The 26,774-nt window shown below is 42.2% G+C and overlaps 1 protein-coding gene across 3 annotated transcripts; it reads right to left on the bottom strand.

Moving 5' to 3' along the window:
* Positions 1 to 1,422: 1,422 nt before the first annotated feature.
* Positions 1,423 to 26,774, bottom strand: WDR82 (WD repeat domain 82). Of its 3 annotated transcripts, none has more exons than XR_013961032.1 (10): positions 26,288 to 26,753; positions 17,373 to 17,470; positions 14,732 to 14,798; positions 8,870 to 8,969; positions 8,275 to 8,391; positions 7,450 to 7,605; positions 6,957 to 7,026; positions 5,865 to 6,007; positions 3,432 to 4,840; positions 1,423 to 3,376 (listed from the first exon to the last, which is right to left on the bottom strand). XR_013961032.1 is itself a non-coding variant. In XM_080677052.1 (9 exons), the coding sequence occupies exons 1-9, from the start codon at positions 26,446 to 26,448 to the stop codon at positions 4,811 to 4,813; spliced, it is 942 nt and encodes a 313-aa protein (XP_080533178.1). In that variant the 5' UTR covers positions 26,449 to 26,774; the 3' UTR covers positions 1,423 to 4,810. The 3 variants fall into 3 exon arrangements, 1 of the variants encoding a protein (XP_080533178.1); XR_013961033.1 differs by having other exon boundaries at positions 1,423 to 3,555; positions 3,633 to 4,840; XM_080677052.1 differs by having other exon boundaries at positions 1,423 to 4,840; positions 26,288 to 26,774.

Genomic DNA, 26,774 nt, shown 5'->3' with positions numbered 1-26,774 from the left:
AGTGTATTTGTTCAATTATAAGGCAATCACCTTCATGACCTCAACCTTAGTCAACGCTTCCCTGATCCACTAATTTAGTTTACAATTGAGATGAGTTCTTATCAGGCAACTCACAACCTAAACAGCAGCTAGGAAGGACAAGGACCAATAGAGGCCCCAGAATTGATGGTAAAATTCATGTATTTACTAACTCCTTGAGGAGGCTCTCAGACCCTCTTTCTGGCCCATTAACTCATTTTAGACTCCATTTCCTAAACATTTTTTAGGGAAGATAGGAAAAACTACAAAATTTCTCGTTTTTTCAGTCATTTTCCATAGCCCAGTACTTCTGAACCTACATGTATCCTGACAAACTGGTTGGCCCCAGCAGCCCTGGGCAGCCTCTCCAGGACTCTAGTTAGGCAGCTGGCAAGTGCAGAAGTGTGCCCAAATAACCTGCAGGAGTTTTACTTCCCCTTTCCTCAGCAGTTTCCCACCCTCAAAAGTGTGGGCAGCATCCTGTGTCTGCCTCTCGCCCTTAACAACTGAGCCAACTCATCCTCTTGCTCCTCACACCAAAGGCTGACGCCAAGGGAGTGGGTGTAGTGGTCCTGTCAACTACAAGCAAGCTGACAGGAGTGACTGCAGCAGGGACAGCTACACTGAGAGCTGTATTCATGTCTCAGAGACAAATGCTGCAGCAGCCCTCCCACTGGGTTGTGAGGTCTCTTCCTCCTTGAGCAATCTGTCAGGAGAGCCTATGCATGGCCTACTGCTCATAAGCTGGGATGTACCCTCTGCTGCCTTTCACAGCCCTTGGCCAACCTCCAATGACCATGGGCAAAGTAATGGGCCTAAGACTGGTTCAGAGAGGGCCAGGAATAAGGCACACAGCAGGTGCTTGCAGCTCCAAGGATAGATAGAGCAGTTAGAATACAGGCTCTAGTAGTTACCAACTCACAAGCCAGGCAGTGGGTTACCAAGCAATTGGCCAGACCATCTGCCAATTAGGAGCCTCAAAGAGGCCCCACTATCCTTGCCTCCCAAAAGCCAAGGCCTAGCAGGACAAATCTTATTCCAGAGGCTGCCATTCTGATCAAGGGCTGAGGTAACAGTGGGATGAAAGGTAACCTGAGGTACATGCCAGATGTAAGTCTTTGAAGATCAAGGTTGGCTCAGGCTGGCCATTTCTGGCCATATGGTTGCTTATTAGAGGCTGGGGGTTGAGGAGACCCACGCTGCTCTTCACTTGAGGACTGGGTTTAGGGGTTCTTCCCACCACCCCATAGCTTAGTCACCAGGGGCAGTCAAGGGCAGTCCCAGGAAGCCCAACAATCCATCCACACAGTGTTTCAGCTATCCCCATTGTGAGCCAGGAGACAACCCATCTCACCCTCCAAATCTAGGAACCAAACAAACAATGCTACTGAAACTCAAAGAGGCTACAGCCATAAAATTCTGTTTAAGACAGATAACATGGAAAAATGTTTATGTTAAGTACAAAAGAGACATAAAATTGTATATACAGTAGAATAACAACTATGTAAACACACCAAAAATCTACACACAGAAATGTCTAGAGGAACACTTAACACCAAAAGATTAACAGCAATAGCATTTGGGTGGAAAACTGATTCTTTTTAAAATTCCCAAATTTTCTTTAATAAACACTAATTATTATTGCAACCAGGAAGTTTTTCTTAAAAAAAAAATAATAATAATAACCCACTAGCTGGTGGCTGAGCAATGCAGTGTTTTTACTGTCACATACAAATCGGTGGCTCTGGCCCCGACTTGAAAGTGGCGAGCAGCCCCTCCCTACTGAGAACTTAAGCACCTCTGGCTCCACTGAGAGCATCCATGCAGCCCCAGCCTTCAGCCTCTTTGGCCAACAGCCTTTATTCTCTTTATTCTGCCTTATTCCCACCACCACATCATCTCGTCACTTCAAACTGCGTTTTCCTTTCCTTCCCAACTCAGGAGCCATGAGTGCATAAGGATAGAGGCCATGAGTGCATATTTTCATAGGACATGGTACCTCAGCTTTGGACACACAACTCAATACAATTCATTTTCCTGCTGACAGGAAAAGCATGCTTGTAGCTGCTCTGGTTACAGATATGTTAATTATGCAGGTTTCTGTTAACCCTGTTCCAAGCACTCTCTCTGAAGTTATTCCTACCATGAATTTTCTACCCCGGGAAAGTCAGGAGTGGGCAGTAAACAGCTCAGTTCATTTGGTTTCTAAAATTTCCTTCACTATTAAACGGCAAAGCTATATAAAGTGGGTATCACTGAAGCCGCAGGTCCTAGTCTACATTGAGAAAGATGCATGCCCCTTGACCTTTAAGTTTGAGGAACAGTCAAAAATTGCTAGCCCTGGCCAGTGTTTCTCAGTGGTTAGAGTGTCAGCCTGCGCCAGGTTCAATCCCTGGCCATGGTCAGGGGCATGTGCAGGAAGCAACCATTTGATGCGTCTCTCACATTGATGTTTATCCCTCCTTCCCTCTCTAAAAATCAATGGAAAAAATATCCTTGGGTGAAGATTAAAAGAAAAAAAAAGTAATTGCTAAAACAAAATAGTAATTGCTTGCAATTCATAGCCTATTTCTGCTGAACAGAGGCAGTTAATGGCTTGCTTTTCCCCAGCAGACATATATTCTTGGGCAAGTCCTTGTGGACAAATCATCTTGTTGAGTCTGTTTCTGGAAGTGCAGGGAATATGTTACCTGCTTAATTAAATGTTTGGGAATTTAGTAAAATAACTTGCCATTCATTCATCCTCCTCTAAGAAGGCCATGCAGGGGAGGAAAAGCCATAAGCTAGCCGCAGCTCATCTCAACCCTGGTCAGGATCCCTCCCTCTCCCAAGAGAAGGCAAGGAACAGAAACAAGAAAGAAGACATAACAGGTAAACAGGAGTGACCTGTAATTGGTAAAGCCCCAAACTGAAAATGCCGTGGTTCCAGCATCCTGTACCCAAATACTGTAAGCCAGACACAAAAGGCATGCAAAAGTGACTGTCACACATATAAAGGTGCAGACAGAGTATCACCAGGCAAAAAAGGGGGCTAATACTGCAGAGAGGGCCCCAAAGTGCGGCTTGATGAACACAAGGGAGTTGTCCCAAGACCCTCAATTAGCTGCCATGGGAATAGCAAACACTTGAAGCTTTGCTCCGTTAAGTCTCCTAAGGGAAAATGTAATAGGGAAGACTCACAAACACTTGTGGCAAATACTATTAGCAAGGATGCAGTATTTCCCCCAGGCTGTCCTTCGGCTAAACTCCAAGAAACAACAGATATTTTATATATATGCATACATACACCCTAATAAAACCCTAATATGCAAAGTGACTGAACGATGAAATGACCAGTCGTATGACACACACTGACCACCTGGGAGCAGATGCTCAATGCAGGAGCTGCCCCCTGGTGGTCAGTGTGCTCCCACAGGGGGAGTGCCGCTCAGCCAGAAGCCAGGCTCACAGCTGGGTGAGCGCGGCTGTGGCGGTGGTGGTGGTGGTAGCCTCTCTCACCACCGCAGCAGCGCTAAGGACCCCTCAGGGGATGTCCGCCTGCCAGCTTAGGCCCACTCCCAGCATGGGGAACAGGCCTAAGCCGGCAGGCAGACATCCCCCAAGGGGTCCCTGACTGCGAGAGGGTGCAAGCCAGGCTGAGGGAACCCCGCCCCAGTGCATGAATGTCGTGCACTAGGCCTCTAGTATACGTATATATGTATGCACATACACAGATATATTTAAGTGAAGGTGTACACACTGTGCTAGAATACAAACAACAGAAATCCCAGGTCATATATAAAAAGGCTAATATAACATATAACACAGGCCTGGAGCCAGCTCATGGTTGAGAGCTGGGAAGGGATGGTATCATCAGAAGACTACACAATTTGTGGTGGGCAGGGAAGGCATCAGTGTAAACAACTCAAACTTACTCCACAATACTGGCCCCACATGAAAGTATGATGTATCTCATGTACAAAAATAGACTCCCTTGCTTTTGTACATGACCACACTGGGTAGACACCCAGGAGGACCATGGGTGTGAGTTGATGACGAGGGACCACACTAGGCTACTGCTAAACCTCCCAGTCCTAGGAACTCACCTGCTATCCCTTCCTCCCTTTTAGGTTCTTGGGTCTTTTCCCACCCAAAACCCAGAGCCTGAGGCATGTCTAGATCACCCAACCTCAAATGACTGTAACTTGCAAGGCTTCCTAGCAAACAAGGTGTTTCTGTATCTGTCCCTTTCTGACTCCAAGATATATGAAGACTTATTTCTGTAAATGTTTGGCACCTAAGTAACATGATGGTTGTGGCTTATACCACAATAACACAGGGAGACCCAGTAATAAGACATGCAGGGTGAGGGCAAGGGGCACTGAACTGCTCTAGCATCTCAAAACCAGAACTGTGGCTTCCCATGCATTTATGGGGGGTGGGAGAGGGGATGTGCAGAATTAATAACTTCACCAGCTCCTCAGCAGCAAATACATTCAAAACTGAAGGCGCTTAAGGGCCCCACTATACCCTAATCATGAGTCTGGTCATCCTCTGGAGGAGCTTGATGCAGTTGACAGCTAGAAAATCTGAGTCCCGATTGAGTCTGCCCCACCAAGAGTCCTTTTGAAGAAGCTTGGCAAAGTACTTTTTTTTCTTTTGAGCAGATGTACAGCGCATCCATGGGAAGGCCATGTGGAAGGATGTTCTCCAGCCCAGTCAAATGATCCAATCCCACTATTAGATCAGTCCCCTCTGAGTTTTTTCCTGCTGGCCACACTCACTGTACAGAAATAGCCAAACAGCATCAGGATCAGTCATCAATGGTGGGCAACCAGAAGGCCTGGAAAAAGAACATAAGTCAACTTTAAAAAGCCAAGTCGCTCTCTTACCTACTAAGGGTTCTTTTACCCCTTCCCACAGCATCAAGCTGTCCAACACTTATGGCTGGTGGCCCTCCCTCCCAAACAACTGACTCTGGCAACCTATGGAGAAACACTCCACTTTACACGATTCTGTTTCCCTCCAATATTGCTACCCTTTTTATCCTTACCACAGAGGCCCAGTGTTAAGGATAAAAAGGAGTGCTGACCAGGAGGTAGGCATCTGGGTAGCCTAGCCTCATACTAATGTGCCAGGTTACCCTCAGAAAGGCCCTCACCTTCCTGATCTTCAAAAAATGAGAAGGATTGGACTGGATTGTTCTGTTGCATTTTTTTTCTGATAGTTTTCTTAGTTAGGAAGGGTGGGGGGAGGGAATGGAGAGAAGGAAGGTAATGTGTTCTGGGTAAGTGCCTCGTCCTCCAAATATCCAGGTAGGTTTATAAGATGCCAAGAGGAAACTGGTGGCTGAGACTCATGATGCTTTGTTCTGCCAATGTTATCTAGGAAGAGACACTGCCTGGAGAAAATTTTCTAAGTGATGAGTTATGATCAACTGTAAGAATGTCTGAGGAATTCAGTGATAAGCTGAGAGAAATGGAAATCTTATAGGTTACAACCACAAAAGGCCTGTTCAAAGTATTTTAAGAAGCCAAAAAGCTGTCAAAAGCATAGCCCAGGTAGTTTGGGCATAGAACCAGGAGCCAGTGTTATAACTGACTTAAGATCTCCCGGGAGCTCACAGGTGATCCCAGATCACAGAAAGAATAGTAAAAATGAAAGGCCAGCCCAACCAGAAATCATAGAAGAAGAGGTGAAACATGGAAACAACAGCTGAGAAACATAAACTTGGGTGCTTGTAATGTACCTATTTAGAACACAGCTTGCTGTGCTCGCTTCAGCAGCACAAATATTAGAACACAGCTTGCTGTGCTCATTGAAACACCCACAACCCAACTGAAGGACATCTCCCATTGTTCACATACCATGTTGGAACATGCACTGGCAAAGGTCATGAACTTGGGGTTGAACTGCAAACAGGTAATGGGGCCTGTATGTTTGCCATCCAACACAGCTACTTTTATACCGCTCTCTCCATTCCAGACATGGATCTTGCCATCCTCTGAACCTGAATAGAATGACCAAGGAACACACATCTCAAAGCACAATAAAAAGGCAAGTGGGAAAGAGACATAGATTGGCATCTGGAAAGAGGTCATGTTTCAGGACCCAGCCCTCAGCAGAAATTGAGAGGGAGGAGAAGCAGTGAAGAAAGGACACTGGGAATTAATCTTGATCCTAGTTATTTGTTCCTAAGCAAATAACTTCCCCTCTGACTTCAGTTTTCTCATTAAAAATGGTGGCTGACCCCAGCTGGTATGGCACAATGGTTGAGCATCAACCCATGCACCAAGGTTACTGGTCAGGGCACATGCCTGGGTTGTGGGTTCGATCCCCAACAGAGGCATGCAGGAGGCAGCCGATCAATGTTGATGTTTCTCCCTCTCCCTTCCTCTCTCCCTAAAATCAATAAAAACATTTTTTTTTAAATGGGGGCTGAATATCATTACACCACCAACACCTAGCCATTAAGATGAATGAAACTGGGGGATGAGAAGAGATAAACCAAAGAACCCATATGTTTATATGTATAGCCCATGGACACGGGCAATAGGATAGTGAAGACCTGGGGGGTGGGTAGGGGCTGGGAGGAGGGAGGTCAAGGGGAAGAAAATGGGAGATATCTATAAAACTAGCAACAATAAAATATATATTTAAAAAATATTGAAAGCAGGATTATATCAGAAAGTTAGTATTACTAGTAAGATGGTGCTTGTAGAGTTTAACCCTAACGCTAGTCCAGGCAAGACCAACATTAATGCCAGTTCCCAGTAAAGAACTGCAAAGACAAAACAGTTTAAATACACTATACCTTTGGCATACTGTGCTACACAGAAATCTGAGAACATCTTAACAAAAGAATAACAAATATTATCTTAATTAAAATTAATAAGAATAATACAAACAAAACCTCAGTACTAGAAAAATAACCCGCAAAGGGTATAAAGAGCACTTACCAATCATAATAAACTGGGAATCTGGAGTAAACGAGGCTTCCAGTGTGACAGCTTTGCTGTTGGCATAACCCTAAAAAAACAGAACAGTTCTTTTGCCAAAGTGCCATTAACAAAAAAAATAACTGCCTATAAACACTGACCCAGCAGACTTATCACCTTCCTTTCTGTGAAACCCTCTTCTCATGCACAACGGCACCAAGTTTCCAAATGTGGCCCCACCCTTTACCACTCACCCCCTACTCCAACACCATATTCAAGAGAGCAAGAGAACGTTTATGGTCAGGAATTATATGACATCTAAACACTAAACTTTGGTCACTGGGTGAGAAGTGAATGTCTCAGAATCCAATAGAAAAAAAAGTTCATGTATAGGAACAAAATGCAAGCCTGTGCCTCAATCAGTGAGTCAGGGATAGCTATTTGTCTCCACTAACCAACGAACACAACTCTCAGCCCAGGAAACAGGAACATGGAAGTAGCTATGTCAGCTCACCCCAAACGTGTGCATCACCACTCCCTTGAATGCGTCAATGAGACGAATGAAGCTGCCGTTGGTGGAGATGAGGATGAGTTTGCCATCATTGCTGAACTTAAGTCCTGTCCACTCACAAGTCCGATCGTACTGCATCTTAAATGTTGCAAATGGCCCCTGCAAAAGATAAAAGTAGCAGCCCCAATGCACATCAATAATTCCTTCTGCCAAAGCTCTTATTTTATCCTCATTTGGATTCCTTTTTGACTAGGGAAAGCAAAGGATGAACTGCTAAGACACTCCGCAATATCTATCATATACCTCTCTATCATAGAAAAGGTTCTTCTTTTTTTTTTTTAATATATTTTTATTGATTTTTTTTTTTAACAGAGAGGAAGGGAGAGGGATAGAGAGTTAGAAACATCGATGAGGGAGAAACATCTATCAGCTGCCTCCTGCACACTCCCCACTGGGTATGTGCCCGCAACCAAGGTACATGCCCCCGACCGGAATCGAACCCTTGAGTCCGCAGGCCGACGCTCTCTCCACTGAGCCAAACCGGCCAGGTCTAGAAAAGGTTCTTTTAAAGCCCTAGCTGGTTTGGCTCAGCAGATAGAGTGTCAGCAAACTGAAGGGTCCCGGATCCGATTCCAGGTTTCAGGCTCGATCCCCAGTAGGGGGCGTGCACAGAAGGCAGCACATCAATAATTTTCTCTCATCACTGAAGTTTCTATTTCTCCCTCTCCTTTCCTCTCTAAAATATATATATATATATATTAAAGGTTCTTAAAATGTTCATCTCACCCTTCAAAACTTCCACAATATCAAGATAGCTTAAGGGTTTACCTTATCAAAAGAGCGAAGGTCATAGAGTTTGACCATCTCAGAATTGACGCCTGCAGCAAAAATTAACCCTTCTGGATCAAAAGAACAAACTGGCTTGCCCTGTAGGTGCATGAGGCCCTAAGAAAACAGAAATAAGAAAAAAAGTTAATGAACCTAGGATCCTATCACTATAAAATTTACTTTTCCCAAAGAAAACTATGAAAGAGACACAAATAGATACCAGCCTATCTACAAAAGTGAAAAAGTAAAACTGAAATGAAGCTTTTATAAAAAAAGAGGTCTCCATACAACTGATTTCAGATCAACCTTAACTGTTATTTTATAGCCACTAAATCCAAATAAAAAACCTGAGGCTAAGGCTCCTGGAAAACACTTTTAAAGCAAAAAGCCACAGAGCATAATGCAATATGCACTGGATTAGGGCATTTGCTTAATTACCAGCTACCTACCAGAAAATCAGATTTGCTCCAAAGTTTTTTAAAAGACTCTGGGATCCCAGAATGGAACCAATGCTTTCCCCTTCCCTTGAGAGGGAGAGTTGATGACAGTGCCTACCATATATAACACTCAAAGTGTAACTGTGAGGTACCATTACCTGGCAGTTAGGAGACCGGAGATCCCAGAGTCGAATGGTCTTATCAAGAGACCCAGAAATGAAAGTGTCATCCACAGGTGACATGGACAAGGCCACCACCCTGAAATGCATTGAGATAAATAGGAGTTGAAGCAAAATATTTACAAAAACTGGATGTGAACCTTAAACCACTCTACCGGCTTACATATATAAACCTGTTCTCCCCAAACTGCCATTTTAAGGAACGCACTACACAAGCAATCTGGATAGTCAAAAGCAACTAATATAATGAAAAAAGCAACTTAAAGCTATAGCATAAAAGTGTATGATTCCAATGCAAATCAAAACACAATGAGATACCACTTCACAACCACCAGCATAACTATAATCTAAAAGAGAGATAACAGAAAAAAAGAGAGATAACAAATGTTGGTGAGGATGTGGAGAAGTTGGAATCTTCATATATTGGTGGTGGGAATGTAAAATGGCACAGTTCCTTTGGGAAAGGTTTATAGTTCCTCAAAAAACCAGAGTTGCTATGACCCAGAAATTACCAGAAAAATGAAAACGTATGTCCACACAAAAAAAGTACACATATGCTCATAGCAGCATTATTCATAATAGCCAAAAACTGGAAACCCAAATGTCCATCAACTAATGAATGGATAAGCAAAATGTGGTATGTATCCATACAATGGAATATTATTCAACATTAAAAAATGAAGTACTGATTCATGTTACATACAGTATGTATGAACCTTGGAGACATGGTAAGTGACAAACACAAAAGGCCATATACTGTCTGATTCTATTTATACAAAATGTCTAGAAGAGGCAAAATGTCTAGAAGAGGCAATTTATGGTACTGAACTATATGGGGTACTCAGTGAGTGGCCTGTGGCCTAGACTAAAAATCTACACCCGAGTGGCCTAGACTAAAAGTCTACACCACTCATTAAGTACCCCATATAGTTCAGTACCATAAATTCACCCTTTTAAAGTAAACAGTTCAGTGATTTTCAGTACACTTACGAAGTTGGGCAACCATTCCACTATCTTAATTCCAGAATATTTTCATCACCCCAAAGAGAAACCTTGTATCATTCACACTCCCTGTACCCATTCTAGATTTTTAAAATCTAGAAATAGAGGAAATTCAAGTTTTGAATGATACTGAAAGGGGTTCAGGAGGTTTGGTTCCACTAGAAAGAATTAAAATGTATACCATGAATAGAAAATGAAAAAAATTTACCAGCATGGCTGGGAGGGTGGGCTCACACTGATTACTGGGGTCACTCCCAGGACTGATCCAACAGGTGTGGGCTGAGGTCTGAGAATTCAAGTTTCTAACAAGCTCCTAGGTGATAATGAGACTGCTAATTTGGGCATTACACTTACAGAGCCACAGGCCTGTGCTACCAGCAACTGTATTTTTGATATAGGTCACTTTGTATGATTATCCCATTAAGAATTACCCACTGCCCAGCTGGTGTGGCTTAATAGTTGAGCACTGACCCATGAACTAGGAGGTCACAGTTTGTTTCCCAGTCAGGATACATGCCTGGATTGCAGGCCCGATCCCCAGTAGGGGGTGCAGGAGGCAATCAATCGATGATTTTTCTCTCATCATTGATGTTTCCATCTCTCTCTTCCTCTCTGAAATCAATTTTTTTTAAAAAGAGAATCGCTCACTGAAAAACATTTCTTCCAAGGACTCATCCTGAGCTCTCCTGTCCTCTCTGCTGGTGTTCTTGCTCTGCCATTCTGTGCTCTGAAGAGACACCCTCCATTTCCCCAGCATTTGGGCCTGGCCTGCAGAGCAGGACCACATGTGGTTCCACTTTACCTGCCTCTCAGAGCATACCACGGCCCTGACCATGGGGTTCTTGAGGTGTGAGCTATGACCTATACAGTGACTGTGACTCTACCATATCACCTATGAAGAAAGCCCTTGTGAAAATACATTCAGGTGGCTCTTTCTTCTGGGTGTTATGGACGAATAGTTCCACATTCTGGCTTGGCTGCAAAACACTTCATAGATTTAGCAGCTGGTATCACAAATCAAGACTACAGATATAGAGGAGCCCTGGCTGGGTAACCTGTTGGTTACAGCATTGTCCCAATACACCAAGGTTGCTGGTTTGATCTCCGGTCAGAGCACATACATGAATCAACCAATAAACGCATAAATAAGTGGAACAACAATCTCTCTCTCTCTCTCTCTAAAAATCAATAAATAAAAAACTTTTAAAAAATTATAGAGGAAATATGCATGTTGTACTGTTTCATTTTGACAAAGAAAAGCTTGAAATAAAAAAGGTGACTGAACTGCACAGCTCATTTGTAAACAGATTTTTTAAAATCTAGAAATAGAGGAAATTCAAGTTTTGAATGATAGTGAAAGGGGTTCAGGAGGTTTTGGTTCCACTAGAAAGAATTGAAATGTATATCATGAATAGAAAATGGAAAAAAAAATTACTTTCCTTATCATTTACTTTTTTTTAAATTTTTTCTTAAAAAAAATATCTTCCAATATAACTCAACTAACATTTACCCTAGCTCCCCAACTTAAAAATTTAAAAGATACTGTAAGCTAAAATTTCCTGGGAATGCTAAGGTGATATTAAAGCAGAGTGAGCAAAATGCATATAGACATGTAATTTTATGCCACAGCATTCAACTTAGCTTACAGTCAATAGCTCAGAGGAAGTCCATCTTGGCAAAAAAACTTTATGCTGAGAGGTACAGGGAACACAAAAAGGAATAATACCTCATCTCTATGGAAGCTTAACTATCTAGTCCAGACAACTCCAAGAGAAGGTCAGGGAAGGCTTCCTGAAAGCATTACCTGTGGTAAACATGATTTCAATGGGAGACACCTTTCCAACTGAGAGATAATGCTGGGGAAAAGGTCAGAGCCAGAGGAAGGAGAACCTGAGTCCAAGGGAAAGGAGTAGGCAAATGTGGAGAGTCTTCAAGGCTTCCTGAGGGAGGTTGTGGTCAGAACTATAATACAGGGTCCTAAAGCAGGATGGTGAGGGATGGGGAGATTAATTAGGACTTGACAATAATTCACCTGACAGACATAAGCCAGAACAGAAGCAAAGGAGAGAGTAGGGAGGAGAGTGACACAAGGGATTAAAGCTAGATAGAATCAATAGGATTTAACATCTCACTGGATGTGAAGGGAGGGGAAAGGGAGTCAAGAGACAAAAGAGGCTTTGAGTCCAGAGAATTGATAGGAACAGCCATGAAGAAACATGAGGTAGACAGGAGATGACTCAAGGAACAGAACAATGATGGATGGAGTGTTGGACCTATCAGGTGGGGGCATGGAAAAAACATCTGCACAGATGTGTATAAAACCTGTAGGTGGAAGTTGAGTCTGGAAATCATGACAGACATGGGCTAAAAATACTGATTTGGGAAGCCAGCTGAGTAGACATGAATGAAATCAGGGAGATATTTTTTTTTTAAATACCAAGAAGGGAGAGAGGCTAAGATAGAACCTTATTTATTTTAGAGCCAAAAGGAGAAAGAGAAGCCAAAAATAGCATGAGGATAGAACTGAGATGGGAAAAGTCAGCTGCAAACTGGGGAAAAAATGTTTTACTGAAAAGTTGAGCACCCCCCAAAAAGCCCAAGGCAATGGATTTTAACTGGAGGCAGCAGGAAATGGGAAGTAAAACCCCCATACATGACTCTGGGACTAGACTGAGAATGATTTAAACAGTAAATAATTGTGAGGAGGTGGAGACAGGAGTATGCAAATTACTCATGTTTGACAGTGAAAAGGAGTGGGTGATAGGCTCCAGAAATAGATTTAAGATACGAGACCAATTTTGTGGACAGCAAGGAAATGTCCAGTTAAGGAGATGAAAGCAAACAGAGATTGGTTTTGTCAAGGAAAAAAGGCTACTCTTTTTTCAAGGAAAGATTAGAAGGAAGAACAGAAAATAGGTGAAAGAAATACAATTTGAAAAGAACTTATTTTGGATGGCCTTGATTTTTGTCAAAAGGAGAGGGACAAAGTCTTCTATTAATAAGAATCAGGTGGTCAAGAGATTGGACAACTGGGAAGATTGGAAAGAATTTTGAACAACTGCAATCAACTCTTAATTACAAACAAGAGTTATATTAGTGAACATTAATTTGATTACAAACAAGCAAAAACATCTACTTGTCACAAGCCATTCACTGTCTGGCACTACAGTAATCAACAGCTGCTGCCTCTTACCTTCAACAAGAAATGCCCTGCCCAATCAGAGTGCAGCCTGGCTCTTGGTCCACCTCCTGTCAGGGTACTCTACCACTCCAAGCCTTACTTGGTTTCTGGACATTTGCAAATGAAAGCAGGAGGAAATAACCCCCTCCCTGTGATTAAATATCATCCAAGGGAAAAACGTGTTTAACATTCAACCAAAACTTGACAAACTAGAGAAAAAAATACTGAGGAAATTGGTGAAGGAGACAGAGAGAAGCAACCTACACTAAACCAAACAGAATAAGGAAACAAGCTTCTTGACTTTCAAAAATAACAGAGGACAATTATTCTTTTGCATCCTCATTAAGATCCCCACATAGAATATGTTTGTGTAGAGCAGAAGCCTGCTGAAATGGGACCACCTTACTGGAAGGCTTCATATATATACAGATATCCCTTTCACTGGGGTTCGTAAATGCTAACTGTATTTTTTATTACATAGGTTTCCACTGAATATCTTTAATCTACCATTTTTCCTAATTACGTTTTAACTGATTTTGAGACAGACCAGTAAACCAGGACAAGTGGACTAGGGAAAGTAAGATCAGACTGTTAAACAGCAGTTAGCAACCATCTAGAAATTCAAGATGCCAAGCAGTTACTAGTACAGCCATCTAGTACAGTGGTCGCCAACCTTTCGGACCTCATGGACCAGCAGTGGTCTGCAGACCACCAGTTGGCAACCGCTGCTCCAAAGGTTTCCTTAAACCAGCGGTGGCCAATCTTCAGACCTCACAGACCACCAGTGGTCCACAGACCACCGGTTGGCGACCGCTGATCTAGTATATCCTATCTTCCCTAAACCAGGGACACTTGGTAAATTGTCTGCACTTCTCCTCCTAACCAGAGGGTAAATAGCTTAAATCACTACGCAGGGAGACAGCAGAAATTCAGTTAGTGCCATTTGCTAACCACAACTAAGGACAGGTGAAGTTAAGAGAATAAACCTCATTTTGGTACATCAGCATAAAGCTGATGAATATTCTATTGAGATTCTCCCAAGACTTCCCCTAAACACCCAGCCTTTAAAACCCCTCAAAACAAAGTTCCCAGACTGCGTTCTCCTTCCTACTTCTTTCCCCTAGGCATGTATCTCCTAAACTCCAAGGAACCCCACAAGGCTTGCAACCAGGACGGCAATGGGCAGTGGCAGATCATCCCCAGCAAATCCCCGGAGCCTGTACCCAAGGCCCCCTTTTCTCTGACTTCTTAGTGAGCCAAAGCAAACCAGCCTAAGCTCATTTCCCAGCCCTTCCTTGTTTCATTGTCCCCAGCTTTAATAAACGTCCTCTAAAATTCACCTGGACTTCATGCTGTGAAATTTTTCCTGCACAAAGTCAAGAACCCACACACTACAGGCTGGCCCTAGGCAGACTCACTAAGGACCAGGTCCCCTTTCTGGTAACAGTTTAAATTTATCTATAAAGTCCTACTCCTACCTCCACAACCTCAGTTAATCAAGAGTTGACTGGGTGGGGATTAACAAAAGAAGACCAAGAGGAAGGCCAAGCAGCAGTGAGGAACTAGCTTTAGTTCACTGGTAAAATCTCTCCATTCATCTATTATCTGAGAGCTCAGGGATAAAAGACCTATCTACTTCTATAACACTTGGGTCTTACCTTTTGCTATGTCCAGGAAAGTATCTGATGTATTTGTTGTCATGCAAGGACAGGTAACGAATAGTATCTGTAAGAAGACAAATAAGGCATGATGATATCCTAATATTTTTAAAGAAACTTACTTTGCATTTCCATCTTGAAAAGGCAAGGTCAAAGAAGTCATTGCTGTCTATAACCCAAGCAAGGTGTGAATAAATAGTAAATAATTCCTTTCCACAACTGAAAAGAGGGCACTACAGACCTGACATAATTCACAAGAAGAATTCTTAAGTTGACAGACTATAGAGCAATAACCTCACCTGAATGTTAACTGTGTTTACAATTTACATAAAAAATAAACAAAATGGAAAGAGAAGTTCTATTACTTCTTTTCTAATTAACCAACTATCCACTGGTCCCTTGTGCATCAGAGAAATTAGTTTAAAATACTAATAAAGTGGCCAAAAGAAGTGAGCAAATTTGGGTTTCAAAGATCTTTAAGACATTTTCAAAATAAAACTCATGAACTATACCAAGAAGTCAGAACAGTGATATTTTGACAATAACAAAGAAAATAATAATCGTAGAGATTTGTGCTTGGATAAAATAAGACACTCTTAAAAACCAAATGATTCTATCTGAAATAATAAACAAAAAAGATGGTAGTGGGAAGGGAAATGAAGTGCCATAAAGAATAGAACTGGGAAGTACTATGCCCCTAAAAAGACTATGAATAAGGAACAATTGTTGAGAAAGGGGTAATAGGAAATGATGCCAAAATGCAGAAAGCACAGAAAGAACATTCTGGAGGAAAACAGAACACAGGAACAAAGACACTAACAGCACCAAGTCATCCCAGTGGTTCACAGGAGTACTTTCTAGTATAAGGGCATTTAAGCTGAGAGAGGGTTACAAAACTGAACTCTACATGGTTTTCCTTGAATACATCTTTAAAGTTCTCCAATAACAACTATAAAGTCTTCCTGTTTGTTCTATTGCTAGGAGCTACTCACCTTCCCTAAGCAGAAAAAGGCTTTCTCCCCATTACCTGGTTTCCCAGAGATGAGCAGGGCGTTGCCATCCTCTCCGCCCCACTCGGTAGCTGGCGCTCTGTTCCTGGCAAGGCAGTGGCCTGTACAGTTATCTCCTGTACCGGGTGGTATCATAGACCCTCAAACTGTACAAACTACTACCTCAGCCTGGAATCAGGCAAAAGGAAACGAAGCGTTGAAGGAACTCTTCAGGATGCACTTGAGACAGGAAAGGCAATATCCTCACAGCAGAGGCCTGGCAGCAAAGCTGCCAAGTGCCACACATTTGCCTCATCTTGAACCAGATTTGAACAATCCTTATTTAATCACCCAGGAAAAGACCCCAACAGAAGAAATATACCAGTCATGCAGATAATCACATAGATATTTTTCCTTAGGATTCTAATGTTTTATATATGCTTGTCAAAAGCATCAAATGCATGCTTACTTAAAAAACGATTTCTGAAATACAGGTATGAAAAGTAGAAATAATATACTTACTAAAAGTTAAATACAGGCAGAAACATCTCATAAAAAAAACATTTTTAAAAAAAGACATTTCAGCTCTGAGACAGGCAGAGCCAAAATAACAGTCTAAGCAATCTCTGTTGAATGATATTAGAAAAATCTTACCGCAAAAAAAGTGAAATGATCAAATTAGTGAGAATTTTTTTAAAAAGGAGTCCTAACATGAAAGTAAGTGTTACCCAGTCGATGTGGCTCAGTGGTTGAGCATTGACTTATGAACCAGGAGGTCACAGTTAGATTCCTGGTCAGGAACATGCACAGGTTGTGGACTTGATCCCCAGTGTGGGGCGTGTAGGAGGCAGCCAATCAATGATTCTCTCTCATCATTGATGTTTCTATCTCTCTCTCCCTCTACCTTTCTCTCTGAAATCAATAAAAATATATTGTAAAAAAAATAATAAAAAAAGTAGTATTGCTCAATTATCAAGATCATCTGTCAACTGAGAACAACTTATCCAGATGAAATGCAGGTAAAAACAGAGACCATTTATTAGAGAAAGAAACTCACAAGTTTAATTTCTGAAAATAACTTTACTCTTCAAAGACATTAGCTTTACTTAAAAGTAAAAAGGGAAAAGGATAAAATTCAGATAAAAAAATTGTCCCCAAAATCAAAGACAAACAAGGTCAGCACAATGTCCTTTATTGACACAGACCATAAAAGATTGGGCATACACTAAAAACTCCTCTAAGATCCCATAAACTATCATAGCTCAAGCATTTGTGCAAACTTTTCTCAAATCTCTATATTTTGAAGAGGAGGTACTATTGTTTACCACTTGCTGTGTGTCAAGTATTCTTTCCTTTCATTTGTTCTAAAAGTATTCTAAGTTTCAAGAAGTACAAACCATAAACCATTTGTTGCTTCCTATTTCCACTTTCTACTCTAAACAGAAGATCTTTCATACTCAATTTCAAGTCCTTCAAAAACACTTGCAGCTTGCCTCCAGCATCTTTTCAGTCATAACAATGTTAGCACTGCTAACATCATAGGAAAATATTTAAAGTAACTACAACCAAAACAGAAATAGTCACAAAGATTCCATGAACTATTTAACAAAGGAAACCATGACCATTAATTACGAAAAAGAAGGCTTGCTTACCGTCTATTTTATTAGAGCTGTAAACGACTGTGTTTGCTGCATGAGTATATCTGATGAGGTCCACGCCATATTTCTTACTGTACAGGGTTCTCTTTGGTCTGATAAGAAAACGAACAGAGAAAGGAAACCATCAAAATCCTCCATCAACAAAATCTGGGATCTTCATTTTTAAAAAAGCACTTGAATGATGTGGCAAGGATGAGAATTCTTGGTAATCTCTAACACTGGAAAGAATCAGAATTTCTTACAAGAGGGAAGAAACAAATGAAATCAATCAAGTGCAACAGCCTTTCACCAAATGCAAAGATTCGAAAGTGGAAGTAAATCTGAGGGCTCAATTCAGTCTTTATTACAATGTTCAAAAGTTAGCTTTGACAAAAAGTACATCTATTTGAGAACAAAGACACACAAAAAAAACACAAGTCATCCTGATAACAAAGAGGGATATGGAAATACATCAAACCAGTGAGGCCAAAACTTACTGTTTACTTTTCCTAATAACCTGCTGTTGCAGAAGCTATCCATTCTCCCTATCCTACATGTCCAAAGTACATACTGAGCCTTTTGAAAGGCAAACCTAACTCTCCCTAGCAAAACTAGTCATTCGTTGCTTTCTTTTTACTTTAATACAAAATCACATATTTCCCAAGCCAGAGGATACCAATCCATTCGCTGAAGTTCCTTAAATGCCTTCCTCTATGGAAGCTTGAGGATCAAGCTGAAACCGAACTCAACAAAATCATTAACCAAAAACTTCATAATGTTCTACATTTAGGTGTCGGAGAATTTCATAAATCCTGTACCAATGTTTACTGAGAGTTCCAATTTATGAAAAAGTTCACCCTGTCATCAATGCAAATTCATCTTGGCACATAGATGCTAAACAATCAGATGACCCAGGGAGCTATAAGAAATCAATCATTTGCACTTCCAATATTTTTGTTTGTCCTCACCTGAGTATATTTTTTTCCCATGAGAGAGTAGGAGGGAGGGAAGGAAGGAGGGAGAAAGGGAGAGCAATGTGAGAAAGACCCATCTCACATCGATTGGTTGCCCTGAATGAAGTGGGGATTGAACATGCCCTGAATGAAGTGGGGATTGAACCTGCAACCAGGTATGTGCTCCTGACCAGAAATCAAACCCACAACCCTTGGGTGCATGGGCAGACACTAACCACTGAAAACACTGGCCAGGTCTCAATATTTTTTAATGTCAGTAAGATTAAGAATTTCCCTACATAAAACACATTTCCAAACAAGACTTCTCACTCCAAATGAACTGAATTTTCCATGTTCTTACCATTACTGAAAGATCAGCTAAAAAGATCAGCTCAGAGGTTAGCTCCCTAGTCAAGTCCACTGTCCAGAGTTGTTCATTGGGGTTACTTACTATATGGTGGTAACCAGTGAGAGTGAGTAAACGAGTATGAGCATGCACATGTGCTTGCTCTCAAAAGATAGTTGACTTTGCCTCTACCAGTGAAAGGAGCAGCTTACTTATCCCAGTATTTCAGTCTATCTACAACAGTAGAGCCTAAAGAGCCAATGTTAAAGTCTGTGATGTAAGGAAAATTTTCAGTTCCACTTTTATATACTAGGTGTACAGGTTAATAATGGTGGATTTTGTAATCAAAGAAAACATGATAATTTTGAGAGAAACATCAAAATTGCTTTATTCAAAGTAATGTCTATCGCTAGTTACAAATTTCCCCCATCTTTCAGGTAATTTGTGGATACCGCCCTAATAGAACTTTTCTTGTTTTGAGGCAAACCATTCAGAGACCCAATTGTCCACTTCTTAAGTTTTGAAGTGCTGTTCAGAAAGTGCGTGCCATCGATTGGAACAAGTGGTAATCTGAAGGAGCAAGGTCTGGTGAATATAGCGGGTGGGTTAATACTTCCCAGGCAAGATCTTTTAATGTGTCTTTAACTGGTTTTGAAGTGTGTGATGGTGCATCATCATGAAGCAAAATTACTTTGCCATGTCTTCTGGCACATTCTGGTCGTTTCATGATCAAAGTGTGGTTCAAATTGATTATTTGTTGCCGATAGTGATCAGTATTAATGGTTTCACCTGGTTTTAGAAGCTCATAATACACTACACCTTCCTGATCCCACCAAATTCAGATCATTGTCTTCTTTCCGAAGCGATTTAGCCTTGCAGTTGATGTTGATGGCTGATGGTTGACCTGGATCAACCCATGATTTTGTGCGTTTGGGATTCTCAAAATAAATTCACTTCTCATTGCCAGTCACAATTCGATGCAAAAAAAGACTTCCTTTCGTGCCATTGAAGCAACATTTTACTGTTTTTTTCATTGACTTTTCCGTTTTCCATTTATATTTCATTCAGTTGATGTGGCACCCATTTTCCTTCCTTTAAAATCTTTCCCATTGCTTGTAAATGATCAGAAATTGTTTGCTGAGCAACGTTTAATCTTTCTGCAAGTTGTTTTTGAGTTTGACACACATCTTCATCCAGTAATGCTTATAACTGTTGGTCTTCAAACTTTTTCGGTTGACCTGGACGTTGTCTTTCACATTGAAATCATCACTTTTAAAGCGTCTAAACCAGCATTCACAAGTATCTTGAGATGGAGCATGTTCACCATAAGCTTCCCAAAGTGTACAATAACTTTTTCTTCAAAATAATGAATTAAAACTTCCCACAAATGCTTTTTTTGGCACAAAATTCAACATTTTTACTAGTAAGTGTAAAAAATATCTATGATGTTAACACCTTCAGCAAATTTGACATATGAAGTTTTGAAACTTGCTGTCAATACAATAGCATACATATCAAATCGCATATATATATCAACATATGTGTAACTCCATCTATCGAAAAAAATCCGCATTAACTGGTACACCTAGTAGCCTATTTGCCTCACATTTATCAATAACACTAACCTGAGATTTGTTCTTAATTACAGAAATCTTTTACCACATATGATTTTCTAGTTTGAAAGGATTCTAATGTACTGCATTCATTTCAGAAAATCTTTACAAAGCCCAGGAACAACGTTTTTTCACAAGTATTTTGGTAAGCTTCTCTCCACCAATGATGATTCTGGTGATCAAGAATGAATAAATAGCCCTAGCTGGTTTGGCACAGTGGATGGAGCTTCAGCCTGCGGACTGAAGGGTCCCAGGTTCGATTCTGGTCAAGGGCACAAGCCTAGGTTGCGGACTCGATCCCCAGTAGGGGGCATGCAGGAGGAAGCCAGTCAATGATTCTCTCTCATCATTGATGTTTCTATCTCTCTCTCCCTTCCACTCTGAAATCAATAAAAATATATTTTAAAAATAATGAAAATAATATTAAAGCCTTCTCTTTGAATAACTCACATCACATGCCACAGATAATATCCTTTATATTCTCTCAAGTTGAAAAAAAAAATCAGCTGAGTGGAGGAGGCAGATGCTTCAGTTGAACCCAGGAGAGAAACCAAGATGGCAGCATAGGTAAACACCTAAACTGCTGCCTCGCACAACAATTTCAAAACTACAACTAAAAGACAAAACGGACATCATCCAGAACCACAGGAAGGCTGGCTGAGTGGAAATTCTCAAACTAGAAGGAAAGAGAAAAGCACACTGAGACTCAGAGGAGCTGCAAGAGGCAGAAGTACTGAGATGCGCGCACGCAACTGGCAACTGAGTGCGCAGCTGGCTTTCTCAAGCGGGAGGGAGACAAAAGCTCCTGACTGCACTGAACTCGTTCCGGGCGAGACTCTGGGGACCCATCTCATTCGGAAAGAAACTGACAGCGGGTAGAACTCGAGGGCGACTTTCTCTCAGAGATGCTTGCAGTGATTACCATGGGACACTGAGACACAGGGGCATATTAGGGCAGGGCTGATGGGAAACCAATGCTGTCTGCTCCGCCCTGAGACTCCGCCCCATCGAAGCTGAGCACAGAGGCTTTTGCAAGTCTTGTCTCATAAGGGTGTCTCCAGCACAGAAGTTCTCCCAGCATAGACACAGCTGATCCTCACAGCCAATTGGCCTGGAGGTCAATTCCTCCAAGTGATACCAACAACAATCAAGGCTTAACTACAAGGCTGAGCACACAGTCCACAAAGGGGTGCACCAAGAGTGTCCACCTCAGGTAACTTGGGAGGCTGAGCCACTGGGCCCTATAGGACACCTAGCCACAAAGCCACTCTATCAACTCAGGGAAGCAGTGAAAATGCGGAGACAAAGAAACAGGTCACAAATAACAAAAATGGAGGAAAGCAAACAAGTGGATATAGAGTTCAAAACCACAGTTATAAGGTTTTTCAAGAATTTTCTAGAAAAGGCCGTTAAATTTAGCGAGACCCTCGAGGATATGAAAAAGGACCAAGTAGAAATTAAGCATACACTGACTGAAATAAAAAATATTATACAGAGATCTAACAGCAGACTAGAGCAGGGGTAGGCAAACTTTTTGACTCGAGGGTCACAATGGGTCCTTAAACTGGACCGGAAGGCCGGAACAAAAGCATGGATGGAGTGTTTGTGTGAACTAATATAAATTCGAAGTAAAGGAGCAGAGGGGAGAGCAAGAGAACCCTCCGCTCTTTCGGCTCTGTGGGCCGGATAGAACAGCTGAACGGGCCGGATCTGGCCCACGGGCCGTAGTTTGCCCACGGCTGGACTAGAGGACCCCAAGAATCAAGTCAAAGATTTGAAATACAAAGAAGCAAAAAACACCCAACCGGAAAAGCAAAAAGAAAAAAGAATCCAAAAACATGAAGATAGTGTAAGGAGCCTCTGGGACAATTTCAAGCATACCAACATCAGAATTATGGGGGTGCCAGAAGAAGAGAGAGAGCAAGATACTGAAAACCTATTTGAAGAAATAATGACAGAAAACTTCCCCCACCTGGTGAAAGAAATAGACTTACAAGTCCAGGAAGCACACAGAACCCCAAACAAAAGGGATCCAAAGAGGACCACACAAAGACACATCATAATTAAAATGCCAAGAGCAAAAGACAAAGAGAGAATATTAAAAGCAGCAAGAGAAAAACAGTTACCTACAAGGGAGCACCCATATGATTGTCAGCTGATTTCTCAACAGAAACTATGCAGGCCAGACAGGAGTGGCAAGAAATATTCAAAGTGATGAATAGCAAGAACCTACAACCAAGATTACTCTACCCAGCAAAGCTATCATTCAGAATTGAAGGGCAGATAAAGAGCTTCACAGATAAGAAAAAGCTAAAGGAGTTCATCACCGCCAAACCAGTATTATATGCAATGCTGAAAGGTATTCTTTAAGAAGAGGAAGAAGAAAAAGGTAAAGGTAAAAATTATGAACAACAAATACATATCTATCAACAAGTGAATCTAAAAATCAAGTGAATAAAAAAATCTGATGAACAGAATAAACTGGTGAATATAATAGACTCAGGGGCATAGAAAGGGAGTGGACTGACAATTCTTGGGGGGAAAGGCGTTTGGGGGGTGTGGGAAGAGACTGGACAAAAATCGTACACCTATGGATGAGGACAGTGGGCGGGGAGGTAAGGGCAGAGAGTGGGGTGGGAACCGGGTGGAGGGGAGCTATGGGGGAAAAAAGAGGAACAATTGTAATAATCTGAACAATAAAGATTAAATTAAAAAATAATAAAAAATAAATAAAAAAAGAAAAAAGAATCACTCAATGGATGAACTCCATTATAAAATTTTAAAGAACAATAAACTAGAAAACATAGAGCACAAAGAATATTGTTTGCCCTAACCAGTTTGGCTCAGTGGATAGAGCGTCGGCCTGTGAACTGAAGGGTCCCAGGTTTGTTTCCGGTCAAGGGCATGTATCTTGGTTGCAGGCACATCCCCGTAGGGAGTGTGCAGGAGGCAGCTGAATCGATGTTTCTCTCTCATCGATGTTTCTAACTCTCTATCCCTCTCCTTTCCTCTCTGTAAATCAGTAAAATATATTTTTAAAAAGAATATTGTTTTAGCCCGGTGGGTATGGCTCAGTGGTTGAGCATCAACCTATGAACCAGGAGGTCACGGTTTGATTCCTAGTCAGGGCACATGCCCAGATTTCGGGCTCAACCCCCAGGAGGCATGCAGGAGGCAGCTGATCGATGATTCTCTCTCATCACTGATGTTTCTATCTCTCTCTCTCCCTCTCCCTTCCTCTCTGAAATCAATAAAAATATATGTATTTTAAAAAGATACTGTGCCTTACAAGAAAACGTTATTTTTCTTCCAATGTTGGTTTGACCCACACTAGTGGCAAATTTCTTCTTCACATTACCACTTAGTACTTCACATGTACTCTGTCCGATAGGCTAAAGAGGTCATCTAATATCCAGAGAAGTGAAATGACCAATGTCACATACCTGGTCACAAGGCCAAATTAGAACCCAGGTCTCCTAACTACCAGACCACTCTCCTGCCACAATGAAACAAGGTCACAATTACTTGATAAGAGAAAAAATTTTAAAGTATGCCCTACACTATTATATCAACAATAAATTTCCTAATTTGGATAACTGTACCTGGTTATATAAGAAAATGTCCTAATGCCTAAGAAACCCATGTTTAGGAATAAAGGGGCTTGCCCTAACCGGTTTGGCTCAGTGGATAGAGCGTTGGTCTGCGGACTGAAGGGTCCCAGATTTGATTCCGGTCAAGGGCATGTACCTTGGTTGTGGGCACATCCCCAGTAGGGGGTGTGCAGGAGGTAACTGATCGATGTTTCTCTCTCATCGATGTTTCTAACTCTCTATGCCTCTCCATTTCTCTCTGTAAAAAATCAATTAAATTTTTAAAAAAAAGGAATAAAGGGGCTTGACACCTCCAACTTGTAGGAAAAAAATGCGTATGTTTAAATATGTACATAGAGAATAAAGCAAATGGGACAAAATGTGGCCAATTATTGGATCATATGGGTGTTCTTTGGAACATTGCTGTGACTTTTCTATAAGTTTGTAATTATGTAAAAATGCTACATGAGTGAATAAACTACAGTATGTCATAAAATTAACATTTTACTTTTAACAAGACAGGACTTCAAGTCATTGTCATCCCTCCCAACAAGTGAAAATTACAAGACAAACTGAGAAGAAATACTACAACCTTTATTTCCTTTGAATGAAGATATACACTTTCATCCTCAGGTTCCAAGGAGAGGTTCTAATCTGTGCACAAGCATTTCAAGGAAGCCAGGTTCAAATTACTTCTAGCTCCAGAACCCCACAACTGACCCCCATTCCAGCTTTATACGTTACTCTCTTCCAAGCAGATTAAGTGGCCAGATATGGACAGAAATCCATATGCTAAATGAATTAAGATGACTCAACGCCGAAACCGGTTTGGCTCAGTGGATAGAGTGTCGGCCTGTGGACTGAAAGGTCCCGGGTTCGATTCCGGTCAAGGGCATGTACCTTGGTTGCAGGCACATCCTCAGTGGGAGGTGTGCAGGAGGCAGCTGATCGATGTTTCTCTCTCATCGATGTTTCTAGCTCACTATCCCTATCCCTTCCTCTCTGTGAATATCAATAAAATATATTTAAAAAAAAAAAAAAGATGACTCAAAAAACTCAGCATCACTCCAGCTAACAAATTCTCTTCCCCCAGGACCACCACTATAGGCCATCCTCCGTAGAGCAGGCAAATCCAGAGCCAATTACATAATACTTTTTCATAGCCCCAATGGGAAAAAAGTGGGTAGAACACTATTTTGGCTAAGACCAAACAGAATTACTTTAGATAACTAAACTCACAAAGAGACAAGTTCCATAAGAAAGTTTATAGGAGACATCAGTGTGTATTTTTAAAGGCAAAAAAGAAGAAGAACAGCTGGAGAAGATAAAGGAAAACCCAAAGATTCAAAAAATAAGATCTGGAAATAGACAACAAAATGAAGTCTGACAAAACCAAACATCTGCAAGCCTGCTTGAGTAAAGTGGCTGAAAGGAAATAAAATTTAGTCTAAATCCAGTTCTGCCCCCAAAGGAGCTCACAACTTAGCAAGGATTTAAAGAAAGCAAATCTACAAGGGTGAGGTGAAGCTGACAAGGTCCCCAGGAAAAAAAGCAAAAAATGCTGGGCTTACAAGCAGGTGTGGTGGGTCTCCAGAGGACTTGGGGCAACGTATAAATTTCATGGTTAGACTAGACTCGGTTTTTTGATAATTCCAAGTGGACCATAAAGTGTAATATTTTTTTAAGCGTAAGAGGAAACACGAAATTGTTATACGATGCTTTCTTTGTTCTAATGGGAGGTCCACATCAGGTCGGGATGGGACGGCCAAGTTTGTTTGTGCCTGGCAAAAAGGAAAAGTTTCAGATGTTGGTAAAAAGTTCACTTATAAGCGTGGGCATCGGGTCCGAAGGAGTATGTGCATGATTTGGAACAGAAAGGAAACACAAAAAAACAAATCCTGACGCTAAAAACTGCAACCCACGCGGCCTTCCAGCAGAAAGGCCGCGGGAAGCTGAGGGCCAGGAGATGGGCGGAATGCCAGCGCTGGATCGAGGTCACCTCCGAGAGGGCACGAAGAGCGGCTGGCTGCGGCGGGAGAGCAGCCCCCGCGGTTCGGCGCTGGGGATGGAGCCAACGGGCATCTTTGATAGAGTAGGAGGCGCGGAAAAGCTACCTGCTGGGGCAGGTGTGGGCAAACCCGGCGCTAAAAGGTCAAGGTCAAGGTGGAGTTTGGCAAGAGATGCAAAGCGCTCTCTGAAGAGACCGAAGACTTACAAAATAATACTAGCATTACAACCGTTACTTCTTAAAAAAAAAAAAAAAAAAAAGGAAAGGTCTCCTGGACGGCTTCGGAATGGAAACGGCCCTGGCAGGAGCGAGTGCAAAATAGGCCGAAGGCGGGAGTCAGAGCGGGGAACGGGCCGCGGGGCGACCCATGGGAGGGAGGAGGGACTCAGAGCCGGGCCCAGGGCCAACCGCCGCACTCACTTGCCCTCCTGGCAATCATAGAGCACGATGGAGTCGTCGTCGCTGCTGGAGATGACCGTCTCGCCGTTAGGGCTGAAGTCGAAGCAGTTGATCTTGTCCGAGTTCTCACGAAACACCTTGGCGACGCGGAAGCTCCGCAGCACGCCGTCGGTCAGCTTCATGGCGGCGGCGGCAGGAGGCGGCAGCGGCGGAGCAGGGCCGGGGCGGGGCCCCGCAGCGAGCGGGCAGGCGAGCGAGCGAGCGGGCGGGCAGCCGAGGGGCCGACCCAGGCAGGGCAGGCGCCGCTCCGGCGGCGAGCGGGAGAGCGGCCGACAGTCGGGGCGCCTCCTCCTCTCTCTCCTCCTGCTCGTGCAACGCTCTTCTGACAGTGAGGCCTCGCCGACCGTTCCTCCTCACAGTAGGCTCACGGGCAACCAGCGCGGATCAGCTCATTGTGTCCGCCATCTTGGGGCGACTGGCAGAAGCCGAGGGCGAGGGACCTCACCGC

Source organism: Plecotus auritus (assembly GCF_963455305.1).
Source record: "Plecotus auritus genome assembly, chromosome: 6".
NCBI classification, from domain to species: domain Eukaryota; kingdom Metazoa; phylum Chordata; class Mammalia; order Chiroptera; family Vespertilionidae; genus Plecotus; species Plecotus auritus.
This window is presented reverse-complemented; position numbering and strand designations above follow the sequence as displayed.

Bases quoted from the DNA above. Each gene is read 5' to 3' on its own strand.
- WDR82 (XM_080677052.1), bottom strand. From the start codon at position 26,448: ATGAAGCTGACCGACGGCGTGCTGCGGAGCTTCCGCGTCGCCAAGGTG. The intron at 17,471-26,287 runs GTGAGTGCGGCG...TTTTCTTATCAG, and splicing joins TATGATTGCCAGGAGGGCAA to ACCAAAGAGAACCCTGTACA. The intron at 7,027-7,449 runs GTGAGCTGACAT...CTGTTTTTTTAG, and splicing joins TGGTGATGCACACGTTTGGG to GGTTATGCCAACAGCAAAGC.